Source organism: Bufo bufo, chromosome 2 (genome assembly GCF_905171765.1).
Source record: "Bufo bufo chromosome 2, aBufBuf1.1, whole genome shotgun sequence".
Classification (NCBI taxonomy): Eukaryota; Metazoa; Chordata; class Amphibia; order Anura; family Bufonidae; genus Bufo; species Bufo bufo.
In genome coordinates, this window is record NC_053390.1 from 105,319,082 (window position 1) to 105,341,232 (window position 22,151).

The 22,151-nt window shown below is 42.5% G+C and overlaps 1 protein-coding gene across 1 annotated transcript in view; it reads left to right on the plus strand.

Moving 5' to 3' along the window:
• The window catches only part of DMGDH (dimethylglycine dehydrogenase), a 79,825-nt gene that overhangs the window by 20,024 nt on the left and 37,650 nt on the right, over positions 1–22,151 (plus strand). Inside the window, exons 5-10 of the mRNA XM_040421386.1 lie at positions 2,917–3,121; positions 12,721–12,969; positions 15,226–15,424; positions 16,339–16,508; positions 17,262–17,415; positions 20,434–20,599. Coding sequence (XP_040277320.1) covers positions 2,917–3,121; positions 12,721–12,969; positions 15,226–15,424; positions 16,339–16,508; positions 17,262–17,415; positions 20,434–20,599 — 1,143 coding nt within the window. The remainder of the gene's footprint in view (positions 1–2,916; positions 3,122–12,720; positions 12,970–15,225; positions 15,425–16,338; positions 16,509–17,261; positions 17,416–20,433; positions 20,600–22,151) is intronic.

Here is a 22,151-nt window from a genome sequence, read left to right on the forward strand (position 1 = left end):
CCAGTCATTTTATTTTGTGGGACTACATTTCTAAAGCTACAGATACAAATATATTCCCTGTTCTGGGACATGTACAATGCAACCATTTTATTAAAGGGGGTGTAAGCCCAAAAAGCTAGCCATCAGGAATTATTAACAGTGCTGCGTGTAATGTGTACTGTTGGCTGCATCTAATCAGTGTGTTCTCTGGATCAGTTTTGGGAACAACTATGTGCCAAAAATGTGAATGGAGCAGCTGCTTCTGTCTCAGAGCAGGAATTCCCAGCACCATGTGAGGCACCAATGAGCAGATGACTGGCCATCGCCTCCTGTACCTGCAGCCTTGTGTGTGCAGCTGGTAGAAGTACTAACAAAGCCAATATCAACAATTATTTCATTTCTTAAAAGGGAATATTTTTATTGACAGACTTGATACAGACTACTGAAACTCTGCTGCCCAGGGGATGAAGAGGCATTTTTCATTTACAGTAGCCTTATGGCTAAGTATTAGATTGTACTTGCTTATTATTCAAGCAGAACTATTATCCCACACATGCAAAACAGTTTTTACTCTTTTACTAACTGGAGACTTTTCTTCCCTTTCTGTGGTTGAGCAGTAGCTCACATGAGACAGTCAAGCACCTGAGTTGCATGTGGTATAGAGATAAGCAAATTTATTGAAATTCATTTTGGGTGCAATTCAGCAATTATTTTAAATTTTTATTTTATTTGGGTACACATCAGTTCTAACCAAATCAAAAGTACTAGTAAAGGCAGAGAGAGAAAAAAACATGGATTGAACAGTTGGAGGCTACCACCTGGAGAAAATGTAGTTAGGAAAAAGCACAGATTGAACAGTTTGCGGTTACCACCAGATTCTTCCTTGGTGGTAGCCTCGATCTGTTCAATCAGTGCGTTTTCATAAAGGAAAGCTAATTTGCATACCTTTGAGTTTCTGGGAAGGATATTCAAATTAGCTTTTCTTCTTCAAGGAAAAGAACGCTAACCCTATGTCCCTATCTGATGCTTGTTCAGGTAACTAATGCTAATCTGTATAGATTTTTCCCCAGAAATGAAGAGCAATAATACTCACGCATACTAGGTGGCCTCCTTAATGGGAAAGCACCCCCAAGACCCCAACGAAAGCCACTCAGTTTTCTTTCCCTTTTGAAAGAAAAAAAGACTTGCATGTCTTATTCAGAGAAGCATAATGGGAGTCATTTATTAAGACCGGCGTTTTAGAAGCCGTGATTAATAAGCCCCTGCGCTGGCCTTTACATAGCTTTGGCTACTTTCACATCTGTGCTTTCCCTTTCCGCTATTGAGATCCGTCATAGGATCTTAATAGTGGGGGAAAACGCTTCTGTTTTGTCCCCATTCACTGTCAATGGGGACAAAACTGAACTGAACGGAACAAAGTGCACCAGAATGCATTCCGTTCCGTTTGGTTGCGTCCCCATCACGGACAGAATAACGCTGCAAGCACCGTTTTTTTGTCCACAATGTGGTGCGGAGCAAGACGGATCCGTCCTGACACACAATGTAAGTCAATGGGGACGGATCAGTTTTCTCAGACACAATAGAAAACTGATCCGGCCCTCATTGACTTTCAATGGTGTTCATGACTGATCCGTCATGGCTATGTTAAAGATAATATAACCAAATCCGTTCATAACGGATGCAGACGGGGAAAAGTCACAGGCTGTGGTGCAATCTGCGCCAGAAAGACACCTAATATAGGCGTATTTCTGATCATAACTGTCCCCCAATATGGGGATATTCAATATTCTTGTCCTTTTGGAAGAAAAACTGGCTTGCATGCCTATTTTCCAGCGGATTATTACGTGCGAGTCTCTGTCTGTCTGTCTGATTTGCCCAAAATGAATTATATGAAATTGGAGTTTCTGGTGCATGGACTTCCTGAAGATGTGCCAGATTGATTAAGTGGCCTGTGCCTCTTAAAGGAATGCATCATCAGATAATTACCTATTGTTTAAATCATGTTTTTATATTAAAGGGGTTGTCCCATCTTGGATATTGGTGACATATTGCTAGAATATCTTTATATGGAGCCCACAAAGTGACGAAGGGAGCACCACGCATTCGCAGCCATCCTCATTCATTTCTATGGGAGTGTCTAAAATAGCCAAGCAGCGCTCTCGGCTATTTTCAGAAGTCCCATTAAAATGAATAGGAAGTGCATCACACAAGTGCGGCCACCGCTCCATTAACTTCTATGGGGCTTATGAAAATAGCCGAACCAGCACTTGGCTGTTTTCAGCACTCCCATAGAAATGAATGGAGGGTGGCCGCACATGCGTGGTTCGCCCTCCGTCACTTTTCAGTCTTCTTTCTAAGGATAGCAGTGGGACCCCCACCCATCAGGCATTGGGGGCATATCCTAGCGATATGGCCCCAATGTCTATGATGGGCCAACCCCTTTAAACATATTTTAAAGAATTTATATATACATAAACAGAGGATCCACCATTCACAATAGGTGATATCACAGCTTATCTACTCCCTCCTGACCTCTGCATAGGTCACAAAGCATGCCTAGAAAATTCTCCAACAGAAGTCAAAGAGGTCCCCTCCTGTCCATTGTGTCAATGGTCCATGGTGGCTACTGTAAAGGGTAATTCAAAATGTTGTGAATAACAGATCAGGCAAAATGGCCTCCCTCATAATCATGTTCAGGAAATTGAAAAAAAAATATCTGCAATCAAAAAATAAAAACAGATGTATCACTATCTGGTTTTCCTCGCAGAAAAACATTTTGGTGGCACATTCCCTTTAATAAATTTGTTTTGTTTTGTGCCAACAGACTGCTAATTTGCAAAGCCTGTCTTAGTACTGTATATATTGCCCACTATCTGGTATTCTACTATAGACATTTCTAATTTATGCTACATGCACCATCTCTTTATTTTCCCACAGGTCTTAGCTGGATTGCACAATCCTGGAGATGGTCATATTGACCCTTACTCCCTGACTATGGCCCTTGCATCAGGGGCCAGAAAATACGGTGCACAGTTATACTTTCCAGCACAGGTCACTAATCTAACACCTAGACCTGATGGGACCTGGAACGTGGGGACCCCTCATGGGACAATTCATGCACAAAGGATTGTGAATGCTACCGGTAGGTATTCCCATCAGGTTTACCAGCACAAACAATCTAGATGTCTAAGTAATAGGTTCTCATGGTATTTGTATTTTGTTATTGGGCAATTTTTTCTTATATCACAGTTTCCAGTTTCACTTGAATATTACATATGTAATAAAACTCATTAAATATATACAAACAACAACCTATAAGGCTACTTTCACATTTGCGGCAGAGTGATCCGGCAAGCAGTTCTGTCGCCGGAACTGCTTGCTGGATCCGTCAAAACGTATGCCAACTGATGGCATTTGTAAGACTGATCAAGATCCTGATCCGTCTTACAAATGCATTGAAATGCCGGATCCGTCTTTCCGGTGTCACTCGGTAAAAAAACGGATCCGGCATTCATTTTTTTTCAAATTTTTTCAGTCCGCTGGAAGGACGGATCCGGCATTCCGGTATTTTGAATGCCAGATCCGGCACTAATACATTCCTATGGAAGAAAATGCCGGCATTCAGGCAAGTGTTCCGTTTTTTTGGCTGGAGATAAAACCGTAGCATGCTGCGGTTTTATCTCTGTCCTGATCAGTCAAAAAGACTTAACTGAAGAAATCCTGATGCATCCTGAACGGATTGCTCTCCATTCAGAATGCATGGGGATAAAACTGATCAGTTCTTTTCCGGTATAGAGCCCCTAGGACGGAACTCTATGCCGGGAAAAAAAAAAAACGTGTGAAAGTACCCTAAGATCAAAGGGTTGTTTCTATAAACTTTCTGATTAAAAAATCACTGAAAATAATGCAGTAGAAGCAAATTTTATATATAGACTAAGCCCTCACTCTGATGTGATAAAATATGAGATTCTCAGCTAATATATTTTGATCAAAACACATCTGTGCCCGCCTACCAGCACCAAGGTAGTCAGGCAGGACCTACTCTAAACCTACCTATATTCAGGAGAGCAGACTCTGCACATATAGTGTGCTGCTCCTAGTTACCTCTGTGTGCAGTCAAGCATCCAATGAGAGGAGAAGCACGCACACCTATATGTACCACCTAATCAAGGTAGCCTGCGGGATAGGTGGGCAAAAGTGAACAAAAAACTGCTACTCCCAAGGTGGAATAATAGGAGCGCATTGAGACTTGATGGCATAGAGATAGGTTTTAGAGTAGGTCCTGCCTGACTGAGACCACCTTGGCGCTGGTAGACGGGCACAGAAGTGTTTTGATCAAAATATATTGGCTGAGAGTCTAGAGTGAGGGCTTAGTCTATATATAATATTTGCATCTATTATGTTAGTGCATATTGAGCATATTCATTTATCATATTATGCAGGTTTTTAAAAAAAATCTTTTTCTGTGTTTTTTTGTCTGTAGTATGAACTTTCTGAATGGCAGTTTTATTCTGCCAGGTTCTGTTACTGCAAGTACACTGGAGGTGGAGCCTTAGTGTCAAGTGCTCTCTGCATTGAACTTGTTATGGTTCCCCCGGCCGCCGCTGCCTCCATGCGGCAGCAGCATCTGCTTGCCAGGGCAGCATCTGGTTGCTAGGGAAACCAGATCAGCTGGGCAGCCCGCTCTGACATCGGAGCCCCGGGCCAATGATGAGGCGCACTGGGGCTCCAGAGCATCATGATGTTCAGCCGGTATCCCCACCTGGCGTGCAGCGACGCTAGCATGTAGCTGTTCGCTCCTCACTATATAAGGCCGGCGCCTGCCAGTGAATTTCTTGTCCTCTGGCTTTTGGATTTCTGGACTGGTATAGTGACTACAATTTTGGCTTCTGGCAATTTGGTATTGTATTGATCTCCTGGTTTGTGACTTTTTAGTGTGTTGGTTTTCTTGTTGCTTCTGGCATTTTTTGTACTTCTTAGTCCAACTGCCATTTTGACTCTTTAACGTACGACTACTCTCGGATTATTTGTCTGTTTGTTGTTCCCTGTTTCTGTGTTGTCCTTGCATGTATTTCAGTATAGGGACTGCCGATCAGTTATGGGTACACTGCCTAGGGTGACCATTCAAGTAGGTAGGGATAGTAGGTTCGAGAAGTTTTGGGGCTGCACTATCCCTGTTTGTGTGTGACAGTAGTCGCCTTATCCTGACAGAACTACTTCACGGCCCCTCCCTACTGCTCTGAGAGACATTTGTACTGCTCTATTGGTTGGATGCTACAGCTGTCATGCAGAAAAGGGGCTGTAAAGCAGCTCAATGCAGAAACCACTTCCCAGCGAAGCTCCCTCTTCAGTGTAGGAGCAGAACCTGTCAGAATAAAGCTACATATGCACACTACTCCTGAGAATAAAAGCTTCACAAAAGGCATGTTTGATAGTCTAAGGGGTTGTGTAGCCAGTACATATTGATAACCTATTCTCAGGATAGGTCATCAATATCTAATCAGTGGGGGTCCGACTCGGCACGAGCACTGCTTCCCTTCAAGATTATACTGACTGTCTTCTTACTTCGAGTAAATGGATTAAGCACTTGTAATTGCACTGTGCCACCAAGACTTCCGAGACGATGGGCAGTGTAATCTTAAAGAGGAAGTAGCACTTGTACAAGTGCCGCCTCCTCTTGAAACGGCTGATCAGTGGGGGTGCCAGGAATTGGACCCCCACCGATCAGATAGTAATGACCTATCCTCATCACTATATACCGGCTGCACTAACCCTTTAACCCCAGTTCCTTTTGTACATAGAAAGCTATACATGTAGAATTTTGACTTCCAGTGTGTATAACTGAAGACCCAGAGACTAGGTTAAATGTGAATTAAATCTGCTTTTCAGAAGTGCAACTTTCTTAAGGAATGTAATTGAACTCCTGAGGACAATTCTATTTTCCCAGTCATATAAAAGCTGCAGTATAATAAGTAAGTGGGCTCCAGAAATGTGCTTATGTCCTGAGATCACAATTCTCATGATGTCTGTACTGAGTTGACCCCAATTGCATGGAGCGGGATTAAATAACAGCACTGGCAAGACATTTACTTGTATTACTTATTAAACCATAGTGCTGGGCAGATTGTTGCTAAATAATACCAATTATTTTAGAGGATACTCACTGCTTTACTTCTTCTTGCACTTTTTATCTCTGGCTAGTACTACCATTAAAATAAAAATGTAATAAACTGAAATGGAAGACATGCAAAACTGTATCCCCCAATATTGGCAGCAGCAAAATATAAGAACATGTAAGAAAAAGTCAACAGAGCATTAAAGAAGGCTATGCACACAATGGTCCTGGTGTGCCCAAGTCACTCTAATGCGCTGCTGCCCATTGACAAACTGTAGCACAGTGTAATCTGCTAATTAATAAAAAATGGCAAGTAAGCGGCCATGCCTGTGCCCGTAACCGGAAACTTGGAGCAATGTGACTAGGCCTAGTTTATATACTTGTCATATTATACTATGGCTGGTATTATATGGGGATTATGATTGGTATGGACTATGGCACGTATGTAGTTACTGGATCTCATATTCTATGTGAATTACTGGTCTTATGCGGACCTAATGGTTTGTATTACATATGGCTTCTATTTCTGCATTGATATGACAGCATCTGACTGTATACAGTTACTACAGCTGTTGCTCACAATTACTCATTTCTCCAGGATCTAGTGGTGTCCTGTTCTAATAGGAAGCTGAGCGGGCAGTCTACTTCAGGCTGGTCACTTTAAAGAGCATCTGTCAGTAGGATCAAACCTATTATACCAGGCATAGTGCATGGAAGGGTTAATCCATCTTATTAAAAGAACGCCCGTCTTGTAAAATCTGTTGCAACATTCCTCATATGCAGAGGAGGGTTTCAGTGCACTGAGGGCCAGGCTCTTGCCCTTCAGTGCACCTCAGCTCTTCCTCTTTCCGGCACTGTCCACTGTCCACCTCATTTGACTGGCAGGGCCAGGACTCATCATCGTCCTCTTGCCTGGCCCTGCAGTACCGCACAATGGTTGTAGAGTGTACAATTGGCACATGCACAGTACATCTCGCTAGGCTATGCCATCAATGTCAGATAGGAATGGGTCCCAGAGGTGGGACCTACACCTATCTCCAGAATGGGCCACTGAGGTGAAGGAGAGCAAGTGTGGCCACCCTTCCTTCACTGCTATGTGAGCCCTTAAAATAGCAGAGTGCTGACTCAGCGATTTCTAGCAGTCTCATAGCAGTAAAATAAAGTGGTGGTCTAGCATGTTAGGTGCATTCTCCTTTCACTGCTATGGAACCTCAAAAAATAGCCAAATGCACTTACTCAGCTATTTCCAGAACTCCCATAGTAGTGAATGGAGAGAACGCCACGCATGTGCACATCGAGGGCCCCATTCTGGAGATGGGGGTGGGTCACAGAGGTGGGACCCATAACTATCTGACATTGATGGCATATCCTAGTGATATGCCATTCATGTCTGAGATGGGAATACCCCTTTACATGTTCTCCTCTTCAGAACACTCTCCATCTCCAGTGTTAAGGTGACCATACACATAAATGTATTATCGGATGAAACTGCCAAGAAAGGTGGATTTGGCAGACACCTTAATTTGCGTGAGGAGCTCTTGACTCTCCTCCAAAGATGATTTTAAGGAGAGAATGGTCAGGCGAAATGAATATTGCTGCCTGAACCTTTTGTTCTCCTGGGAGATAAGCCTGAGGAGAAGTGTCTGGCAGCGGCTTTCTCCGCTCTCCCCATAGAATATACATACATGTTCAGTTGAGCCGAACGTGTTAGTGTATGGAGGAGTTGTTAGGGAGTCAGGAGAGATAGCCGTCAGCCGAACAATCATTTGGCCAACAGCTATTGAATCTGCATGTCCAGCTTTAATTATGGGAACCAATTACTGTATCAGATTTTTCACACTTCTCTTGGTGGTCTTCCTGGAATCTATGAATTCAAGATGTCTGGACACTTCAGACCCTTTAATGAAGTAGGTAGTACTCGCCCATGATGGCGTATACTGTATGCGCAGGCTTGTCGATAAATCACTGGTGGTATCATATATAAATATAAAGGGTTGTAAAGAGACATTAATAATCATTACTCGTCAAGCACCATGAATCTTCAGATGAAGTAAGATAGACATGGCGGCTATAGAACTCTACAAGAATGATGGCCTACAGATATGAATATCATAAAGGATCAAATACTGTAAAATTTACTGAAAGGGTTAACCTATCAAATCTTGGGTAGAACCTCAGTGTAGCCAAACACATTGAATAATTGCCGGCTGACATTAATTCATTTTTCCAGACTCCTACATAAATATGCTCGTTCAGTTTTTGGTTATGGGTGCATATCTGTTTCACCACATGGTTAATTACTGCATGGTAAAACTTCATACTTTTGCCATTGTTTTGCACTTTTTAACGTTGTTTAAAAACCACAATGCAAAACCGCGGCAAATGCTTGTGATTTTGCAATGTGGCACACTACTGCAATGTCATGGGGCACATCTAGTTGTATGTTTCTGCTTCCTGCAGCCTGTGCTCATAAGGAGAAATTACAAGCGCAATGAATACATTTTAGGCTCAGAAAGAAGGCTGTCCTATGAGCTGTCCTATTAGTTATTGAACATATTCCTGTTCAATCCGGCAATGTTACTTAAAGGGGTTATCGGGTCCATTTCATATTCATGGCCTATCCTCAGAATAGGCCATCAATATCTGATTGTTGAGGTCCAACAGCCTGCACCTCCACCGATCAGCTGGTCTGCAGTAGAATTGGTGCCACAATTACAGCTCCATCCATTGTGTGTAGTGGATGGAGCAGGGAACGTATCACTGCAGAAACCAGCTACGTGTGTAGTGCCCTGGACCAAGGGTACTTTGGACTATGGAAATTTGTTGACAATTGACCTTAAAGGGCATCTGTCAGCAGATTTGTTCCTACGAAACTGGCTGTCCTGTTACATGTCCACTTGGCAGCTGGAGACATCTGTGTTCGTCCCATGTACAGTACATATGTGCCCGCATTCGGGGGCACTATGGGGGGCATTATTCACACTGGGGGTAATATGGGGGCCATTATTCATATGGGGGTGCACTATAGGGGCCATTATTCATACTAGGGGGCATTATGGTGGACAATTTTTCACACAAGGGGGATTATGAGGGCTATGTAATGTTCAGGGGGCACTATGGGGGGCATTATGTGTACGGTGAGAGCACTGCAGGGGTTGGGATGTTAAAAAAAAGCCAATGAAATGAATCTGTTTTAGCTGCCATTGAAAACGGATGCAAATTGGCCATTAAAAACTGACAGTGTATCGTGTGAATGTAGCCTAAGGCTACATGCACACGACTGTATGTGTTTTGCGGTCTGAAAATTGTGGATCCGCAAAAAAAAAAAACGTATGACATCCATTTTTTTTTTTGGCGGATCCATTGTAACAATGCCTAAGCGGACAAGAATAGGAAATGTTCTATTTTTTTTGCGGAGCTACGGAACGGACATACTGATGTGGACACTGGACAGCACACGGTGTGCTTTCTGCATTTTTTGCGGACCCATTGAAACGAATGGGTCCACATCCTATCCACAAAACAAAACGGAACGGACACGGAAACAAACAACGTTCGCGTGCATGTAGCCTTAAGGAGAACCTGTCACCACAAACTGCAGCGCAATCTACAGGCAGCACGTTATAGAGCAGGAGGAGCTGAGCAGATCGATATATATGGGAAAAGATTTAGTAAACCCTGTAATAGCTACCCTGGGAACAGCTATCGGTACCTGCTACCTGTACCGATAGCTGTTCAGGAAGTGCCAAAAAGCAAAGATATAAATGTATAAAATACAGGTTTTACTGAATCTTTTCCTACAAATCTGCTCAGCTCCTCTTTATCATCATCTGACATGATTCATACAGAAGTGGTGTGACTTTTACAATGGAGAAAAATGTGTCGTGGAGATTGGATTTTGTACCTGCAGAAAACTTTAGATTTTAGGTGCATTGTACAATATCCTCTATTGATGTCGGCATACTAACAATGATAGAAAATATCCAGTTTCAAAGGAATTTATTCTCACACCATCTGAGGACTGAGCTGATCTAAGTTTGCAGCAGTATATTCTCCTGTGCTCATGTAAGCCCTCAATCCCCCTCCTCCACACCACAGATTCTCGCCCATGTCATATCGGTGCCAAGTAGAGCTGGATTCATGTTTCCTCACTTGGATCTCCTAACTGTTTAGTAAAGACGACTCCGTGCCAAGTCCAAATAGCAAAACCAGAATAAACTAGAGCAGGCCGCTTCTTGGCAGTCCTCTGCTTTTAGGTTATTTCAGAAAATCCAAGTGTACAATTAGCTGCAGACCCAGCAATATCGTCTCCAACAAGTCATGATGAAATTGCAGGATTTTGCCTTTGTGGCATTTTAAAGAAACAATAAGTGCAATATAGTGAAAATGGTATAAATGATGTGTACAAGAAACCCCATCTTCGGAGAAGGTTTGTGTCTTTTCTGTGATAGAGGTAACTAGTTCATACGCTTAACTGCCTTTTAAAGGACACTTCTATCAGAATGAGGTTTTTTTTATTCAGTAGTTGCAGAAACACTTTTTTAAAGAATTTTTACTGTTTTTCTTTTCATTTCAGCAGTACTATGTGATTGAAAATTACATACAAAATATTGTCCTGTAGCAGTCAACACACATGTTAAGGCCTCCCATATGGATAAGTAATCCATTGTCAGTTTACTGTTGTTGTGAGGGGAAGATGTTATCTGCAGGGTAATCCTCATCATAATAGTGAGTATTGGGATAACAGTATGACAGCTCTATAGATAAAAATGCCCACAGAGTAGCATTGCGTTGATTAGTGTAAAGGCACATTTACACTATCCGAGGAGCAGCAGATTGTTGGGAAGGAAACGTTCCTTCCCGATAGTCAGCTGCTCATTAAGTGGAGGTGAAGCACTTCTCCTGAGTAGCAGAGTGTTGTGTAGACAGCTGCTCGGGACTCCAATCATTTCACCCGATGAACGAGCGCTTCGCAGCCAATAGTAGCCTGCGATGGGGACAAGTCTCCCTAGCATGACGAGTGACGCTATTGAGGCTCGTCCCCATTGCGGTCTGCTATTGGCTGCTCCTTCCATCACCGGATGTTTTGCTCTGAGCGAAGGGTAGATGCAGCGGCGGCCGTGCAGGGATCTGGAGCGATGCAGGTGCCGGAGAGCAGGTAAGTATAATGTATATGAAGGGTACAGGCAATGGGGGTCATTATAGGGGTTGGATAACCTCTTTAAGGTCTTATGCTTTAATAGAATCACTACGGAGAGGGGGGTGCTCTTTCATTGCAGTGAATGATCTGATTGAGAAAGAGATAGCTAAGCGAGATAGTTTGCCATGCTAAAAATTCAAACAAAGGAGAAGTTAAGAGCCAGAATAGGAAGGAGAACACATGGAGTGACTTCAGAAATTATAGCTATGATTAGGGCAGTTTTCCAAAATGTGTTGGCTTTTGTATGGCTTGGATCCATATGTGAACATATTTTAAAACTGGCTGAAAGAGTCCCTGTCCTTTCACGCAATTTAATTTAATAGAGAATGGTGTAACTAGCAACTTTCTAAATCGCTTCATTAAAAACATCAGCCTGCATCCACCTAAAAAAAGCTGTAAAGTTATGGGCGCTAGGGGCGCATTATGCAAACCTTTTTTGAAAACTCAGGTACGCTTTAATAAATGGATTTTCCATTGAAGCTCTAGAAAAATCCAGTTCGGGTGGGGACAGAGACAGACTTAGGGACACCTAGCGTTTGAGACTCAGCACTGTGTCCTTCCGTCTGTTTTTCCTCTCACTCTTTCTGTGTTGCTATCCCTTCATTGGGTCCCTCCCTCATATACAGCTACACTGCAATTTATTACACATATGCAGTTCTTGAGTTGTATTCAATGCAACATTTTTATTAAACTTTTTGGGCCTATTATTTTACATGTAAACATTAAATGTTAAGTTTTACCTAAGCTACGCATTATTTGTGAATTGTTATTGGATTTAAGGGTTTAGCTCACAATTGATATCATTAGCCTGACCATCTTGACGTGGTTGTGTTCAATTACATATGAGGTATAGAAGAATAAATTTGCGGCACTCACCGGATTCTTTCGCAATTCTTTTTATTCATTATTAAAACATAGTCACTGGTGTAGGCACTCACTCAGTTTCAGGCAACGGCCGTTACCCGCTGACCACGCTTTGTCTGGCCTCCCACCTCCATCATGGTAGGAGGCCTGACGAAGGGCGGTCAGCGGGAAACGGCCCTTGCTTGAAACTGAGTGAGTGCCTACACCAGTGACTATGTTTTAATAATGAATAAAAAGAATTGCGAAGGAATCCGGTGAGTGCCGCAAATGTATTCTTCTATATCTCATATGTGAATACATTATAAATTGCTGAGCACCACCTAAGCCACACAAGGGGAGATACTTGAACTCCACACGATCCCGCATAAGCGGCAGTGCCAACCCCAGATTATTTTCTATGTCATAGTCTTAACAAAAATAAATCTGTGTCACTGGACATGGTCAGATAATTATGGAATTCAGGGTCAGAAATGTAAAATAACCTCCTTCTGTCTTGACTAAAATACTTTGTACTTCACTATCCTGATGTCTATTAATATATCTGTGACATTTTATCTCCTAGGATTCTGGGCTCGAGAGGTCGGGAAGCTTTTAGGACTTGACCATCCTCTTATCCCTGTGCACCATCAGTATGTGGTTACTGGAACAGTTCCTGAAGTGAAAGCCTTAAAGACGGAACTCCCAGTTATTAGAGACCTAGAAGGCTCATATTACTTGCGCCAGGAGCGTGATGGGCTTTTATTTGGTCCTTACGAGAGTCAAGAAAAGATGAAACTACAAGATTCCTGGGTGACAAATGGAGTCCCACCAGGTATCTAAACATATCAATGATGTGGACATTAGAGATCTTCTACTGGCCATCAATGATAAACTCAATTATTTTACAAATTCACCATTAGTTTGCTGTAGTGGAAATAACTATTATCATCCAGTTCTCCTGAAATTTGTAATCGTTGTCAATTCATGCCCCCCCCCCCCCCCCATACCTTTTCTTAGAACTCTGCATTGTGCTGTTCCTCTGTTAGTTCTCCTGGAAAAAGAATTCATTGACAACTGGGTATTACTGTCTATTATGTTAGTGGGGTACGTCAGTGCTGAGTGAATAACACTGTATAACACGCTCTAGCCAATTTACTCATGCATTTCAAAGAGGTATAGCAAAATGCAGCCTCCTTAAAAACTGTGCTCCAAAATTGGTATTTCAAGAGGAACTTACTAAAATATACATGTAAAGAGAATGGAAAAATCTTTTGTTGACAGTCAGGTTTATGATTATGCCATTGCAAGGGGTAGGGAACAGTGCAGCCTGTACTCCACCCGCACCATTGTCCCTCCCTACTTACACGATCTGTCCTAAGTGACGGCCCACAACTGGACGGCAGTCCCTTCTTAGCTAAGTGCAGGGGCCTAAACCAAAAAGGGAAAAGAGTAGTAAGAAGTGAAAACCAGACAAGAAAATTGATAACCAACAAAGTAAATCCAGGAGATAACGTCCGAGACAAAGTCCGCAGGCAAGGCAAGGTCACAGACTAGCCAAGTCAAATTCCAGGAGGTCATGTCAGAGGCAAAGTCAAAGAAACAGGCAAAGGTCAGTGATCCAGGGCATTAGCAGGAACAAAATATAGCAGAATACAAGTTTGTATTCACCCCACTCCTGATAAAAGCTCTGCAAATCATATGTTTGCCTTTCTCTCCCCAGCCCCTAGCTAGTGCTGCCTGCAGTTTAGCAGTCAAAACTGCTGACAGACTCCCTTTACAATGTTGGTATAATCTGTCTAAACAGTAACTTATAAATACATTGTAACTTGGTAAATACATTGCATTACTTATTTATTTATTGCAACCTGTAATATACTCCAGAGCTGCACTCACAGTTCTGTTGGTTGTTACTGGAAACAGTCAACATTGTTGTCAGACACAACCCTAACAGTTAAAGGGGTTATCCAATTTCTGAAACATCCCCCATGTCCCGGGCCCCTCACAGGTAATATATTTACCCCACTCCCTGCTCTCAGTCCCTGTACCGCCGCTGCTGTTTCTCCCTGCACACGGATGGGGGGGGGGGGGTAGAGCAGCCTATGGCAGGTGGGGACGGGGAAGAGCGGGTGATCCTAGGGAGGCTCGTCCCCGTCTCCGCCTCCCATTGGCTGCTCCCTTCTCCCGACACCGGATGTTTTCATCTGTGTGCAGAGAGAAGTGGCGGTGCGGGGACCAGGAGCGGGGTAACTATATTACCTGTAAGGGGCCCGGCACATGGGGGGAATGTTTCGGAAATTGGATAACCCCTTTATGTTCCTCTCATATAATAGAAGGGATATGCCTGTAGTATAAATTACAGCAGGGAATGATGGGAGATTTCATCTGTGACACCTGTAGAATTGTGAATGCAAAAATTGTCCATTAGACATGCTGTGACTCATCAGTCAAACATAATTAAAATCTTCCAGCAGTCATTTATACATTCAGACACGTGGCAGCCATAGTCCCCGTCTAGAAGGGTGGAGAACTGTACATTTCTTGTTTACTAGCACAGGCCTGTTTGTAAAATACTGTTTATTAAACCTGCCAACACTTTGGGTAACAAGCCCACTTTAAAGCATTTGCAAACTTGCTCAACTTGCTGAGTGTTGGACCCCCACCGACTGAATATTGATGACCAATTCTGGAGATAAGTCAGAAATATTTAAGTCCTGGAATACCTATTTTACTCTATATGCAAATTATAAGCCTTTCCATGTGCTTTCGGGTCCGTGACTCCATGCCGCAAAAGATAGAACGTGTCCTATCTTTGGCCGCATCTTGCAGATCGCGGACCTATTGAAGTCAATGGGTCTGCACCATTAAGCGCGGTGCACAGAGCCAGTGCCGTGTTTTGCGGATTCATAGTTTACAGCCCACAAAATGGGTACGGCTGTCCCATGAGCGTGTGAATGCGCCCTAAAGAAGGAGTACTGTAGCTGTGCTCATTAATACCCATGTAATTGCTGTGATTGCCCTGGATCAGTGCAAGATGTTGTCCTTCCATGGCCTGAAACTATTGAACAATCAAATTTTACTATGCTCCTAGGTTTTGGAAAAGAATTATTTGAGTCTGATCTGGACAGGATCATGCAGCATGTGGAGGCAGCTATGGACATGGTTCCTGTGCTGAGAAATGCAGATATTATCAATATTGTTTCTGGACCTATTACATATTCTCCCGATATACTTCCCATGGTTGGACCGCATCAAGGCGTCCAAAATTACTGGGTGGCCACCGGTTTTGGGTAAGTGAATACTGATGTTGGTGCATATTAAAAATGTTCAAATAATCATGAAAGAAGACCTTCAGCTCTACTGATTCTAAAGGATTCTGGAACACCTTTTCTTATATCTCTGTGCTGTACTGTTCTTCTTTTATTCATCATAGAAAATTATAAATTGACAACTAGATGTTACCATTTAGCTTGTCAAAGGGGCGCATCCTTACACAGCCTGACACTGACAGCACCAATTGGACAGTGTCCGTTGTGTAGGGACACCCCCCCAAGTCGTAACACCCAGTTTATTTATTTTTCTAGAAGTAAGAACAGAGGAAGCACTGTCAGAGCAGCATTGCAGGATATGGCAAGAATGGGACGAAGCTTCAGTGCCCTGCAATGCTGCCACTAAGTAGGTGGCATGCAAGCAGTCTGATGAAAACAATGAAGAGGCTGCAGCATCATGGCCCCTTCAAATAGCTGAGTGGTGGGGCTGCTGAGAGTTGTACTTCTTCCGATCTGATATTGATAATTTATTCTGAGCAAAGTCCATCAATATTGTGATCCTGGAAAATCCGTTTAAGGGTCCATTCACACGTCCGTAGCGTGTTTTGCAAAACACGGACACCGGTAATGTGCGTTCCGCATTTTGCGGACCGCACATCGCCGGCACTTATAGAATATGCTTATTCTTGTCTGCAATTGTGGACAAGAATAGGACATGTTCTATTTTTTTCGGGAACGGAATTGCGGACCCGGAAGTGCGGGTAGGCAATTCTGTATCCGGTCAGCACAAATGAATGGGTCCACAATTCCGTTCCCGCAAAATGCGGAACGAAATTGCGGACGTGTGAATGGGGCCTAAAAGAGGATTCTTAAAACTGTATTTCAGATAATTTGCTATCAGTAGTTATCACGTACTGTAATGATTATGCTTATAGATATGGCATCATTCACGCTGGTGGAATAGGAAAATTCCTGAGTGACTGGATCATTGGGAAAGAGCCTCCTTTTGACCTCATTGAACTGGACCCAAATAGATATGGAAAATGGACCACGACAAAATACACAGCCCTGAAAGCAAGGGAGTCGTATGGATTGAACAACATTGGTATGTCTTTATTCTATATTTCTGAATCAGTTTGAGCATTCTGAAATTTTATAAATAATTAAGGGGTTTCTTTAAAAATCTTTTTAGATTTGTTTAAAGGGTTTGTCTGATTATAATTTTTCTAAAGGCTCAGAACTGTCTGAAATAATAAAATAAGTCATATTTACCTTACTGCCCCCCAGTTCCGCTTCCAGTGCTTCTTGGTACCCCACTGGACTCTACTTCCTGGTCCCTCTGGACAAATGACCGCTCAGTCAATCACTGGCTGAGATGGGCCTGTGTCTTGAGAAAGACCAAGAAATCAAAATCGGTTGTTGACGCCAAGGCATCTGAATGGAAGAAGCTGGTGACCAGGAACGTGAGCATGGCTTAATTATTGTGCACCGTTCTGGACCTTTAAAAAAATATCCGCTGGACAAACCCTTTAAAACAATCGCACTCTATGCAGAACTTGGCTAAGAATGTCAAGATTTCTCCTAGGTTCAATTTTATTTGACCTTTTGCCTCTTGAATTTTTAACCAAGACTTCTGGCATTAAGATTATCCCCTAATTATAGAAATAACCTATTGATCTGGCTAGGCCCCTCGTGTTTTAGAGATCCACTTTCCCGTACGAATCAAATCCTTGGGGAATGTTGCCCTTCTCCCATGTACAGTAGGACATCTCAAGAATGTGGGGGTCTATATTGTCATTCTCCATACTCACAAAAGCTCCAAAAATGTAAAACATTGGCGTCTTATTTCTTGACCTAGTTGGTTATCCTAAGGAGGAAAGGTTTGCTGGAAGACCAACTGAAAGAGTAAGTGGAGTTTATGAAGAGCTCAAGACTAAATGCTCCATGGGCTTCCACGCAGGGTGGGAACAACCTCACTGGTTCTACAAGCCAGGAGATGATACTGAATACAAGTAAGTACAGGATGGATGCTATGGGGCCCAACAATGAAGGGGGGGGGGCATTTCCACTCAAAAGGTGTAGTTAGTGGTGCAATGTATGTAAGGTGGCATAGATTTTTTTTTTACATTGATTCCCATGGTTACCCTGTGTGCAGAGTGATAATCCCATTATAATTACATCATTATCCCTGTACTGTGAAAACAGTGTGTGAATTAGCCATGTCCATTAGGTAAACCAATCATAAGAATTTTTGAACTTGCTGTCGAAAGTGGTCATGGCCTAGGGGGACCCAAGGTTATTTATTATGCCTCTTGACTGTGTGCTTAGGGTCATTTTCTTTTTGGAAGGTGAAACTTCAGCAGAGTCTGAGGTCCAGAGCACTTTAATTACTTTTCTCCATTCAGCTTTCCCTTAGCCTTTACAAGTCTCCCTGTCCCAGCCCCATGAAAAACATCCCCACAGCATAATGCTGCCACCACCATACTTCACTGTAGGGATGGTATTGGGAAGGCGATGAGCATGAGACATGACACTTAGAATTGAGGCCAAAAAGTTCAATCTTGGTTTTATCAGACCAGAGAATGTTCTTTCTCACACTAAGAGTCCTTTAGATGCTTTTTTATGCAAACTCCAGGTGGGCTTTCATGTGTCCTTTACTGAGGAGAAGCTTCGCTCTGGCCACTGACATAAATCCCAGACTGGTGGAGTGTTGCAGTGATGGTTGACCTTCTGGAAGTTTCTCCCATCTGCATAGAGGATCTTTGGAGCTCAGCCAGAGTGACCACTGGATTATTGGTTATCTCTCTTATGAAGGCCCTTTTCCACTGATTACATAGTTTGGTAGGACAACCAGCTCTAAGAAGCAGGGGAGTAACTAGAAAAGGCTGGTCTGGGGCCCCATACAAATTTTTTAATCCCCCCCCCCCCCCCCCCCCCGCCTTTTTTGAATGGGCACATAATGGGTAAGGACATTGTACAATTCGCAGATACTGATAGTGTATAATGTATAATAGTTATGCCTCGACTGACAGAATAGTTCTTAACTCCTGTTATTGATTTGCCTCGCCTTATACTATGTTTGATATCTACTTTTAAAAAATGTTTAAAACCTTCAATAAAGATGTTCATAAAAAAAATACAAACTACCATAACTGACATAGTATGAAAAACAGCTATATTTCAGCTGTAAGCAGACTTTTTCAATCTTGCTATCAAAATGGACATTATAATTTTGCTTACTTCAAAGTGTTTTCTGAGATTATAAAAAAATATTTTCCTTTTTTAAGGTTATATGCATATGGTGCATATTTTGCGCAGATTTTCTGCACTGTTTTTCTTGTGGAAAATACGTTTTAAAATTAAGTTTTGGACAGTAACAAAACTTTTCAGGGTAGCTGTTCATCATGCTCTGCAGGTTTGATTTTTTTATTTATACATACAGTGTGCGATTTTGCAAGTTCTCCCACTTAGAAATCATGGAGGGGTCTAAAATTCACAATGTAGTTGCATTCCCACTCTGAGAGACAGAATAAAATAAAAAAAAATCAGGAAATCACATTGTATGATTTTTAAAGAATTTATTTGTCTTGCACTGCTGAACATAAGTATTTGAACACCTGAGAAACAGCAAGAATTCTGGTTCTCAAAGACCTGTTACTATGCCTTTAAAAAGTCCACCTCTACTCCATTTATTAATCTCACTTAGTAGCACCTGTCTGAGCTCTTTAAAGACCCCTGTCCACCCCACAGTCAGTCAGACGCCAACTACTACCATGGGCAAGACCAAAGAGCCGTCAAAAGACACCACAAGGCTGGAAAGGGCTATGGAGCAATTGCCAAGCAGCTTGGTGAAAATAGGTCAACTGTTGGAGCAATTGTTAGAAAATGGTAGAGGCTAAAGACGACTGTCAGTCTCCCTCGGACTGAGGCTCCATGCAAGATCTCACCTCGTGGGGTATCACTGATGATAAGAAAAGTGAGGAATCAGCCCAGAACTACAAGGGAGGAGCTGGTCAATGACATGAAGAGAGCTGGGACCACAGTTTCAAAGGTCACTGTCGGTACAACACTTTGCCGTCGTGATTTCAAATCATGCATTGCACGGAAGGTTCCCCTGCTCAAGTCATCACATGTCCAGGCCCGTCTGAAGTTTTCCAATGACCATCTGGATGATCCCGAGGAGGCATGGGAGAAAGTCATGTGTGTCAGATTAGACAAAAGTAGAACTTTTTGGTCTACCCTTCACTCGTCGTGTTTGGAGTTAAAAGAAGGATGAGTTGCATCCCAAGAACACCATCCCTACTGTGAAGCATGTGGGTGGTAACATCATGCTTTGGGGATGCTTTTCTGCGAAGGGGACAGGACGACTGAACTGTATTAAGGAGAGGATGAATGGAGCCATTTATTGTGAGATTTTGAGCAACAACTTCCTTCCCTCAGTCAGAGCATTAAAGATGGGTCGTGGCTGGGTCTTCCAACATGACAACGACCCGAAGCACACAGCCAGGATAACCAAGGAGTGGCTCCGTAAGAAGCATATTAAGGTTCTGGAGTGGCCTAGCCAGTCTCCAGACCTAAATCCAATAGAACATCTTTGGAGGAAGCTGAAACTCTGTGTTGCTCAGTGACAGCCCCAAAACCTGACAGATCTAGAGGAGATCTGTGTGGAGGAGTGGGCCAAAATCCCTGTTGCAGTGTGTGCAAACCTGGTCAAGAACTACAGGAAACGTTTGACCTCTGTAATTGCAAACAAAGGCTTCTGTACCAAATATTAACACTGATTTTCTCAGGTGTTCAATACTTATGTTCAGCAGTGCAAGACAAATAAATTCTTAAAAAATCATACAATGTGATTTCCTGATTATTATTTTTTAAATTCTGTCTCTCAGAGTGTGAACTACATGCAATATGAATTTCAGACCCCTCCATGATTTCTAAGTGGGAGAACTTGCAAAATTGCAGGGTGTTCAAATACCGTACTTCTGTTCCTCACTGTGACATTTTTTGCATGTTTTGCTTACTTTTTTTAGACCTAGTTTTCGGAGAACAAACTGGTTTGAGCCAGTGAGAAGAGAATATAACCAAGTGATGGAAAAAGTGGGAGTGATTGACCTGTCACCATTTGGCAAATTTATTGTAAAAGGGAAGGACGCAATCAAGTTTTTGGATCATCTGTTTGCAAACACGATTCCAAAGGTTAGTAATGGGGAAGTAAGATGGAGTAAATTATATATTTTTTAGGTAAAGTATATTTTACTGGTTATATATTAAGTAGAAATGAGCAAAAAAAGACCCCCTCAATTGACCAAGGTATGTTACAATAAGCAAATGGATTTACCTAGTATTAAATTCTCCTTCAAACATCCATTCACCCAAATGAAACTGCTCAAATCTTGAACCTGCTGGATTTATATTCTTCTCTCAGGTTGTAATCTCCATTCTAGGTTTCACACTCTTGTTTATGTAGAAGGACAGTTGAAATTTACGTGGCCACATATCCCATGCTGTGGTGGTGGATTGTACTCCACATAATGGCTAGCCTCACATCTGTGTTAGAGATTCCATCATGAAGATTTTTTTTTAAATGGTCTTCAATGAAAACTATCCTAGTTTTCTGTAGTATACAGTTGGTATGCAGATCAAGGACCTAAAATTTGGGATGTTAAATTGGGTAGTCATATCTTGTAGTTGCTAATATACACTGCCTGTCCACCTGGATTTAACTAAGCAAATAGTTATGAGCCTCCTATTGGATAATTACTGCATGGGCGATTATCTTTCAGCTGGCAACAAGTTAAACCCAAACTGGTGCAATGAGTTTCTTCTCATTTCTTAAACAACCATGTCAAAAGACACATCTCGTGGTCTTGGAAAAAATGTTAGTCTTTTTGAGAAGGGTCAAATCATTGGCATGCATCAAGCAGAGAAAACATCTAAGGAGATTGCAGAAACTACTAAAATTGGGTTAAGAACTGTCCAACGCATTATTAAAAACTAGAAGGATAGTGGGGACCCATCGTATTTGAGGAATAAATGTGGGGAAAAAAAATCCTGAATGATCGTGATCGGCGATTACTTAATCGTTTGGTGAAATCAAATCGAAGAAAAACAGTAGAACTCAGGGCTATGTTTAATAGTGAAAGTAAGAGCATTTCCACACGCACAATGCGAAGGGAACTCAAGGGATTGGGACTGAACAGCTGTGTAGCCGTAAGAAAACCACTAATCAGTGAGGCCAGAAAAAAAGGCTTCAATTTGCTAGGGAGCATAAAGATTGGACTCTGGAGCAATGGAAGAAGGTCATGTGGTCTGATGAGTCCAGATTTACCCTGTTCCAGAGTGATGGGCGCATCAGGGTAAGAAGAGAGGCAGATGAAGTGATGCACCCGTCATGCCTAGTGCCTACTGTACAAGCCTGTGGGGGCAGTGCTATGATCTGGGGTTGCTGCAGTTGGTCAGGTCTAGGTTCAGCAACAGTATGTGCTCCAAGAATGAGGTCAGATGACTACCTGAACATATTGAATGACCAGGTTATTCCATCAATGGATTTTTTTTTCCCTGATGGCATGGGCATATTCCAAGATGACAATGCCAGGATTCTTCGGGCTCAAATTGTGAAAGAGTGGTTCAGGGAGCATGAGACATCATTTTCACACATGGATTGGCCACCACAGAGTCCAAATCTTAACCCCATTGAGAATTTTTGGGATGTGCTGGAGAAGGCTTTGCGCAGCAGTCAGACTCTACC